Source organism: Oryza glaberrima, chromosome 4, assembly GCF_000147395.1.
Source record: "Oryza glaberrima chromosome 4, OglaRS2, whole genome shotgun sequence".
NCBI lineage: Eukaryota > Viridiplantae > Streptophyta > Magnoliopsida > Poales > Poaceae > Oryza > Oryza glaberrima.
In genome coordinates, this window is record NC_068329.1 from 3,931,152 (window position 1) to 3,940,973 (window position 9,822).

Consider the following 9,822-nt stretch of genomic DNA (forward strand, 5'->3'; position numbering starts at 1 on the left):
TGTTTACTAGGGAAAATGTTCCAGGTTTAACAGTCAACTATAAAATTGTTCAGTAATTTTTTTCCCATTTTTTAGATATGTGGCCAGTTTATTTTTCCACACGATCATTTGACCGGTTACACTATCATGAGAAATTTTGCTTATTTAATATTAGAAAACACGTATTTGATCACTGATGGAGAAAGCGTTTATACTCCCGGTTCATAACCCCCTATACTCCCAGTTTTACAACTGGGAGTATGAATCCGGGACTAAAGATATGTATCTTTAGTCCCGGGTGAAATAACCGGGACTAAAAATCCATCTTTAGTCCTGGTTGGTACTAAAGATGGATAGGGCTACGTCATCGATTGTTTTTTACTTTTTATTGTTTTGTTTGCTTGTACCTATTCCCCACCTAGATCCACCCAACCATTCACAAATTATGCACAATAAAATCATTCACAAATCATACACATTCACAATCCACAAATCATATACATCCACAATCCACAAATCATACACATCACAATCCACAAATCAATCACAAAATCATCCCCAAATCAACAAGAAAAATCTCCAACAAAATATACAAATCATTCACTACAAAATATATAAAGAAAATCACACGCTGCCGCCTTGCCGCCGCCACCCGCCATGCGCCCAGCCGCCGCCGCCCGGCCGTGCGCGACCCGCCGCGCTAGCTGCCGCGACCGCCCGGGCTCGGTCGCGCCCTCCGTGTCGGCCGCCGCCCGCCGCGCCAGCCGCCGCTCGGCCGCGCCCTCCGCGCTGGCCGCCAGCCGCCTGGGCTCGGCCGCCGCAACCGCCCGGGCTCGGCCCTCCGCGCCGGCCGCCGCCCGCCGCGCCAGCCGCCGCGACCGCCCGAGCTCAGCCGCCTGCCCGCCTGTGCTTGTACCTGGGAGGAGGAGGAGGAGGAGGAGGAGGGGAGGGGCGGGGAAGGGGAGGAAGAGGAGAGGATTAGATCGATGGATCGATGGAGAGGAGGATAAGGATAGATGTGAGTTGGCCGGCTGTGTTTAATGAGGGGAGGAGAGAGAGGAAGTGGGAGGGAGACTAGCACGCAGCTCGGGGTGGTTTTTGGTCCTGGTTGGTATAAACAACCGGGACTAAAGATCTATTTTTAGTCCCGGTTGTTTATACCAACCGGGACTAAAGATAATTGGAGCCTGCACTCGACCTGACAACTTGTTGAACCGGGACTAAAAATAATCTTTAGTCTCGGTTCCTATTCGAACCGGGACTATTGTGGTTTTTGGGCGACCGACCAAAGATGGTTTCTCCAGTAGTGGATCTATTTATTTATTTACCATTCAACAAACATATTTATGGGGTAAATTTATCATTCTTGTCTTGATAAGGTACATGAAGGTTTTATATATTTTTAAGTGTAAAATTTGGTACGTATGTATCTCTAGTTATATGATTATTTTCGCGGTATGGAAAATTTAGTTGTCTTGAGATACATTTTAAAGGATAGTAAAATTTCTCTCCTTTTCTTATTATATGCTAAAACTCTACTCGCTTATTGACTTATTGTCCATCATAGATTCTAAACTACTCAAATCGCAAAAGCTGGAGAAGAAGGAGGAAGGCTCGGAAAAAATATGTATATATGGTCAAAACCTCGTGGTGCAATCGTACCAAACGTTTCCTCACATGTATACTGAACTTTGAAAAGTATGAAGGAATCCTCTCTCACAAGTCAATTAAACAACTGCGAACAAATTAATTATAAATGAGCTCGAATTGTGTTGTCTCTATAAATACTGAACGATGATGGCAAGCAGCAGGAGCTCATCATTCATCCCAATATCTATTGCATCTGCAAGAGCGATCGAGAGAGAAAAACAAGATCTATCTATAGCAGCTAGCTAGCTAGCACAAGAACGATATGCCGGTCTTCACTGCATCATTCCAGTGTGTCACCTTGTTTGGGCAGCCAGCATCGGCGGCCGACGCCCAGCCATTGCTGCAAGGGCAACGGCCGTTCCTACACCTTCACGCTCGCCGCCGTCGACCATGCGGTAATCCATCTCGATAGCACTATATATATCGCGCTATACATATATACGTATCATTAATTGCTGGGTTCTACAATTAATGCTCCGGTGAACTAAACTTTTCTATGGACGGAGGGAGTAATTAAGACGATAACGGAATGTCTAATAATTAAATGACAGTGCATGCTGTCTGTTTCTTTATGTAGGATTTTCATGTAGTCCTTTCGTTTAAAAATGCATGGTGCCGTTGACTTTTCACACAACGTTTGACTATTTGTCTTATCAAATTTTTTTATATAAATATCATTTATTTCTTTATGACTTGTTTTATTATCAAATAAAATATAATCTTAACTTATACATTTACATATTTATACTAAATTTTTGAATAAGATAAATAGTTAAACGTTATGTGAAAAGTTAACGGCGTCGTACATTTTCAAATGGAGGGAGTACTTAATAAACATTCTCACCTCATCTCACCTCCCATATATGCCTGATTTTCAGGGCCCATGCTAATAAGCAAATCACCACCGTACCCGGCCTCGGAAGAAACACGCGAATGGGAAGCAGATGGACAACATGAACACACGGTACTGTATACACGTATAAGCTTCACACTACCACATGTTTCAAAATATAGTAACCTAAGACGGAGGATGTATTAAGCGGATATTGATCATTAATTGTGCATATGCAAATTTATGAACGAATTAATTGACACTGATAAACCCCTATCTCAAAGGATGAACTAAGAGAGACGACGACAACCATGATCGATGGCATCAGGACAGCACTGAGATCAATCGGAGAGGGAGAGATTAGCATCTCAGCATATGACACTTCGTTGGTTGCCCTTCTGAAGAGGCTAGATGGGGGTGATGGTCCTCAGTTCCCATCAACCATCGACTGGATCGTTCAGAATCAGCTACCGGATGGTTCATGGGGTGATGCCTCCTTCTTCATGATGGGAGACCGGATCATGAGCACCCTCGCTTGTGTTGTAGCGTTGAAGTCATGGAACATCCACACCGATAAATGCGAGAGAGGTATGTGTATATCACTAGATTTCCTTTTCTCCATTGTCTCTTCTTGTGGACACAATCCTTGATGTTTCTTTTTGATGGACTGAACTTTTTGATTTTGTTTACTGGTTTGTTTTGATTTTCTTTAAAAAATAAATGTGTTTATTAAAATAATTTAAAAAAAATCAAAGTTTTACAAATTCACACCCCCTGACATCACTTAGTGTAGCATTTTTTAAAAACACCCTCCTAAATAATATTTTTTATAACATGACACATGGTCATTGGGATATGTTAACAGTCGTCGTACGAAGGAGCTGACCATTTTTCAGGCAACATCCTTATAAAGGGGCCACTTGTAAAATGGCAGCCTAGCATATTTTGTAAGCGACCTCCTTGCAACCCTCCCAAAATAGAGTTTCTCTATATAGGAAGTGGATTTTTTCCCTTGAGAGGATGTCCCCTTGTTTTGTGCATGGCATTTAAAAAATCATGAAAAATTTGAAAAAAAATATCAAGATAGATCAATATATGATACATCTTTACACAAACATATAAGTTGAAATATTACTTATACAATTTGAAAAAAAATAACAAATTTAACCACGAATTACATGTTTCATTCATAGTTAAATTTGTTACTTTTGTTTCTAGTTGTATAAGTTAAATTAGAATATGTATGTTTGTGGAGTGACATATCACATATTGTTCAATCTTACTATTTTTTTTGAATTTTCTAATGACTTTTAAGAGATGAAAAATAAGAAGACATCCCCTTAAGCAATTAATAGAGTTTCTCTATGTGTGTGCGTGTGCATATAATATATGTATACATATATTGCGCTATCAACATGTTTGCTTTTGGATTTACTATGCCAATAATTTGAGAGATGACAAGGATTTATTGTCGTAGGTTTGTTGTTTATCCAAGAAAATATGTGGAGGTTGGCCCATGAGGAAGAAGACTGGATGCTAGTTGGATTTGAGATTGCCTTGCCCTCGCTCCTAGACATGGCTAAGGACCTGGATCTTGACATCCCTTACGATGAGCCAGCCTTGAAAGCAATATATGCCGAGAGAGAAAGGAAGCTTGCCAAGTATGTATGCCTATATCTACCTATTAATTATTTTGTTTAGTAAAATTTTAGTCATGTCACACACGATAAAATATAAAGGATAAAATCATCGTGAAAGCGCCCGCTTGCTTCTCTCTTCTCTGGTCTCTCTCACAAATAGTTACTCTCTCCGGGGTGATAATACTTATCGTTTTAGACAAGGACACGGTCTCTAAAAAGTAACTTTGATAACTATTTTCTATTATAATATATATAGAAATATTAACAAATATATGATTTTATTAAAGTACTTTTTAAGACTAATCTACACATATGGTCTTCATATTTTAAGATAAATATTTTAGAAATTATTTTTAATCAAAGATTTTAATGTTTGACTTTACCCTTGTTCAAAACGACTAATATTATCAGTCTGAAGTGAGTAGCAGATATGGACTTATTGCATATGCCCGAAACATGTAATATGTGGATCTATCGTATATTAGGGTTGCATTACTGTAAAACCATTCACAAATTATTCTCCTTTTTTGCTTTTCTTATACAGTTAAAATTATTGCGAGATTTAGAGTTATTTTTGCTCTAATATAACGCATTCTAACATCTTTTTACGATGAATGAATGTTTTGCATTCAAATTCTAGGATTCCAAGAGACGTGCTACACGCTATGCCAACAACTTTACTTCATAGCCTTGAGGGAATGGTTGACTTGGACTGGGAAAAGCTCCTCAAGCTCCGGTGTCTCGATGGGTCCTTCCATTGCTCCCCTGCTTCGACGGCTACTGCTTTCCAGCAAACAGGAGACCAGAAATGCTTTGAATACCTCGATGGAATCGTCAAAAAGTTCAATGGAGGAGGTAATTATTGAAACCGATTTACCAAAATATTTTTTGTTGATTTACATGCACAAAATTTCAGAATTCCATAAAGTATATTAATTAATTTCTCCTTATATTAGCTAGTTTCTTCTTTCTTCCTCTCCCAGTACACTGACTCAATTCAACACTGTATCTGTATGCAATGAAACAGAAGCGCATAGATTAACACGTGATTAAATAAGTATTAGTTATAAAAAACTTGAAAAATAAATTAATATAATTTTTTAAAGCAACTTTAATATATAAACTTTTTTGCAAATACGTGTATGTTTAACCGTTTAAAAAGCGTGTATACGAAAAACGAGAAAGATAGGCTAGGAACCCATGGGAAATATAATCTCCTTGTTTGTTTTCATTAGCACTACTCCCAAACTTGTAAATGGTACCTTTATTAACAACTTTTTATATATAACCTTTTCCAGAAAAATTAAATAAACTTACAGTATTATTATGTTTAATAATTACAGCTTACTTATTCATTATGTTTTCCAGTTCCCTGTATCTACCCTTTGGATGTGTACGAACGCTTATGGGCCGTCGATAGGCTGACGAGGCTGGGCATATCAAGGCACTTCACAAGTGAAATTGAGGATTGCTTAGACTACATTTTCAGGTACTAATTAACTTTTAACATATCTGTACTAATTAACTTTATGCACGTAGGTACCCAAAGTGAATTAATTAATGTTTAGTTGACCATATATATATAATATGGATATTAATTATACTGGAACAGGAACTGGACTCCAGATGGATTAGCTCACACAAAGAACTGCCCGGTAAAGGATATCGATGACACGGCCATGGGTTTCCGTCTCCTCCGACTTTACGGATACCAAGTGGACCCATGTAAATACTGTCCCTCGGTTTTATGCTATAAAATATTTTTCTTAATTAAATTGTTTAAAGTTTCACTAAGTAGAAAATTATTTTGCTAGAATTTTGGTACGTCATCCGTATTTTGGAAATACAATATCGTGTTTGAGTTGGATTTTATTGTTTCCTTTTGGAAGTATAAAAGGAGTCGTACAAAAAATCTTTTGAAAAAACACGCATGCTAACTTCAAATGAAATACAGATTCCTAATTGTAGCTCATGATTTTCTAAAAAAAATCCAATCGAATTCCCACGGTGAATTTTACCCTAGCTAAACCATATAACAATAATAAAATTAAAATAGTATTTACCCGTTGCAACGCACGGGTATTTTTTTTAGTACAATAAAAAACATTCAATGTTACATTTAATTAAACTAATTTGATGTTATAGATGTTGCTAAATTTTATATAAAATTAAGGTTTAACTAGGAAAAAATCATAGCGACTTACTGTAATATCAAAATATAAACACATGTTCTCGGAAGAAAAGATAAACACATGGAGTAGTTTACTAACCGTTGCTAATTAATGTCTAATAATTAAGATATCCAACAAATTAACATTACTACTCCCTCTGTTTCAAATAAATTACTTACCAATCTAGCAATTCTCACACAAACCAACAATATGTAGAAGATTGTATTACATGGTTTACCTTCATTAAATACATGACAACGATAAGTATTTTGATATAAAATTTAAATTCTAGAATGATAAGTAATATAAAATGGAGAGAGTATTTACTTTAATAATTGAACCTAGCTAATGTGCTCAAACAATAATGCCATGCAGGTGTGTTGAAGAAGTTCGAAAAGGATGGCAAGTTCTTCTGCTTGCACGGGGAGTCCAATCCATCCTCTGTCACCCCAATGTACAACACTTACCGGGCCTCCCAGCTCAAATTTCCTGGCGATGACGGTGTCCTTGGGCGAGCTGAGGTGTTTTGCCGCTCATTCCTCCAAGACAGGAGAGGCTCAAACAGAATGAAGGACAAGTGGGCCATCGCCAAGGATATCCCAGGCGAGGTATGTTAAGTCCTACTACTCCCTATGCCAAAAAAAAAAAAAAGAAGAGCTTTTCAGGATGAATCTGAATATGCATTTGTTCAGACAATCGAAAATCAATGCAATTTTATTAAAGTATATATGAATGGGATGTGATAATACTTCATTCCTATTGAAAATGCAAGTTTTTGATGCTAAGCTACCAACTAATTCATTGCGTCTTCTACTTCAATATACTCCTACTCCCTCCGTCCAAAACAAAAACCTTTCAGGATGAATGATATGCATTTGTCTAGACTGGAACAGAGAGAGTGCCTAGCTAGCAATGGAAAATTAATGCAAATTTATTAAAGTATATATGGATGGGATGTGATAATACTTCAATTCCTATTGAAAATGCAAGTTTTTTTTATGCCAAGCTACCAACTAATTTATTCCGTCTTCTATTTCAATATATATTTATTAGGTTGAGTATGCTATGGACTACCCATGGAAAGCAAGTTTACCGCGTATTGAAACAAGGTTGTACTTGGATCAATATGGAGGTAGTGGCGATGTATGGATTGGGAAGGTCCTGCACAGGTAATTAACCGTAGCTTCAGATGTATTATATACGTATTTTGTCCATTCGTTAATGATATAGAATTAGCTGCAGCAAAACAAATAGTCCCTTCTTGTTCTAAGTCTGAATTTTTCAGGATGACTCTTTTCTGCAACGACCTGTACCTCAAGGCAGCTAAAGCTGACTTCAGTAATTTCCAGAAAGAATGCCGAGTTGAGTTGAATGGCCTTAGAAGGTAAGTCCTATTAATCCCGAATTTGAGCCAATAACTCTTTGACAAATACCATATATCTATACTAATTTAATACAGTATAAAATAGTGGTGGTGGTGAGTCCATTGATCTCAGCACCTAGTCGCCTAAACTGATATGTAGGACTAGCTTGAAAGGCATTTTCACATTGAAATATCTTATACCTCTAACCTCTCCCTTTAATGGTCTAAAAACATTGTTTGAAAAGTAAAAACAAAATAAATATAGAACACCTAATTAATTTTAAAAATAAGTTCTAAATTGTTCTCTATTCTGCAATGGATCAATGATATATTTTTTTAATCCCGTAAACAATGTATGCGTATTTTGCTAGTATTTTTTAAGACAATTGAAGAAGAGAAATGCTGCACATCTCCATCCTCTGTATGGTAGCATACCACATATATGATTAATTTCTTACTCAAAATTATTTACACTTTATATGCAGGTGGTACTTGAGGAGTAATCTGGAGAGGTTTGGAGGGACTGATCCACAGACTACACTGATGACATCCTACTTCTTAGCTTCAGCCAACATCTTCGAGCCAAACCGAGCAGCGGAACGTCTTGGATGGGCTCGCGTAGCGTTGCTTGCCGATGCCGTCTCCTCTCACTTCAGGAGAATCGGGTATGTTTAACCGCTATATTGGACGCGTGACTTCACTCACCAAATCGATCATTCGATTTTGCTTTAGTGATCGATCGATCAATGGATGCAACATGGGCTTACCTGCATGCCGCTTTGCAGGGGACCAAAAAATTCGACCAGCAATCTTGAAGAGCTTATCAGCCTTGTTCCTTTTGACGACGCTTATTCTGGCAGTCTTCGTGAAGCTGTAAATTAATTTATCAAATCAAAACCGTGTTAAAACTTCAAATGGAAACATAAATATGTGCCAAATCTTTATAAATTTCGTTTTGTAAACTGCAGTGGAAGCAGTGGTTGATGGCATGGACTGCAAAGGAGAGCAGCCAGGAGTCAATTGAAGGGGACACGGCAATATTGTTGGTTCGTGCCATCGAGATTTTTGGAGGACGGCATGTTTTGACCGGGCAAAGACCGGACCTTTGGGAGTATTCCCAGCTCGAGCAGCTCACCTCCTCCATCTGCTGCAAACTTTCCAGGAGGGTTCTTGCCCAGGTAAATATTTATATGTTAACCTGAATTTTTTATATACACACAAAACACTGTCCTTTCAATCAAGTTGTACATACAAATACAGTAAAACATGCATAGTGTTTGTTATAACTAAAATACATCCCTCATGTAGTAAAATTTACCGCAAGTTATATCGTTGTAAAATATCTTATAGTAAAAAACTTTTACTAATCGATACTTTATAGTACAATTTTTACTAGCTCAATATGCCATTTGATGATTATAGTCCCCGCTGTAAAAATTTCACTACCTTGGCTTTTGTTAGCTATAGCACATCCTGGCTATGGTATAGTACTTCTACAATACACAAACATATATAATTGTTAATTTGCAACGATGAAAATATTTAACTTTGATTCAGGAGAATGGGGAAAGTACGGAGAAAGTTGAGGAGATAGACCAGCAAGTGGATTTGGAGATGCAGGAATTGACTCGGCGCGTTCTACAGGGCTGCAGCGCTATTAACAGACTAACCCGGGAGACGTTTCTCCATGTGGTGAAGAGCTTCTGCTATGTCGCCTACTGCTCACCTGAGACAATTGATAGCCACATCGACAAGGTCATATTCCAAGATGTGATTTAGGAACAAATTACCCCGACTCATCTACACTCCTTATAAAAGAGAGTAGTGGTGGTGTTGATTCTGCCACCCCCCACCCCCACTACCAACTCCCGACCTTTGTAGAATAAAGATGTGTCTTTTGTATTAAGTTTGTTGTGGTGTACCTCGTGTTTTTCCTGAGATGGGGTTTAATTTCGTGGCGTTTCTGAAAGGTAATTTCTGAGTATGATACTGAACACCAACGATAAGCCTCTGGGGTCTACTCTATTCCTGACTCAATTCATCCTACTCCTCTTGAGCTAGAGTCGGCTATTCCTGACGCTCTAGTGACTAATGATGGAAATGGAATGGTGTGTGGCTAGGAATCTACACAAATTAATGGATTTAAATTTCGGGATTTTCAACACTTTTTGGACCGATGTTTCTTGA

General features: G+C 38.0%; 1 protein-coding gene across 2 annotated transcripts; it reads left to right on the forward strand.

Annotated features, from left to right (window-relative positions):
• The first annotated feature begins 1,786 nt into the window (after positions 1 to 1,786).
• On the forward strand, positions 1,787 to 9,556 carry LOC127769802 (syn-copalyl diphosphate synthase, chloroplastic). Of its 2 annotated transcripts, none has more exons than XM_052295442.1 (14): positions 1,787 to 2,024; positions 2,508 to 2,593; positions 2,746 to 3,049; positions 3,939 to 4,122; positions 4,742 to 4,956; positions 5,470 to 5,590; positions 5,714 to 5,826; positions 6,648 to 6,880; positions 7,326 to 7,441; positions 7,558 to 7,656; positions 8,121 to 8,300; positions 8,421 to 8,508; positions 8,604 to 8,813; positions 9,193 to 9,556. In XM_052295442.1, the coding sequence occupies exons 1-14, from the start codon at positions 1,892 to 1,894 to the stop codon at positions 9,412 to 9,414; spliced, it is 2,304 nt and encodes a 767-aa protein (XP_052151402.1). In that variant the 5' UTR covers positions 1,787 to 1,891; the 3' UTR covers positions 9,415 to 9,556. The 2 variants fall into 2 exon arrangements, with proteins under 2 accessions (XP_052151402.1, XP_052151403.1); XM_052295443.1 differs by having other exon boundaries at positions 9,196 to 9,556.
• Positions 9,557 to 9,822: the final 266 nt, after the last annotated feature.

Excerpts from the sequence above, each read along its gene's own strand:
- LOC127769802 (XM_052295442.1), top strand. The coding sequence starts at position 1,892 with ATGCCGGTCTTCACTGCATCATTCCAGTGTGTCACCTTGTTTGGGCAG. Across the intron at positions 2,025-2,507 it reads TCGCCGCCGTCGACCATGCG|GGCCCATGCTAATAAGCAAA; the intron begins GTAATCCATCTC and ends CCTGATTTTCAG. Across the intron at positions 8,301-8,420 it reads TCTCACTTCAGGAGAATCGG|GGGACCAAAAAATTCGACCA; the intron begins GTATGTTTAACC and ends GCCGCTTTGCAG.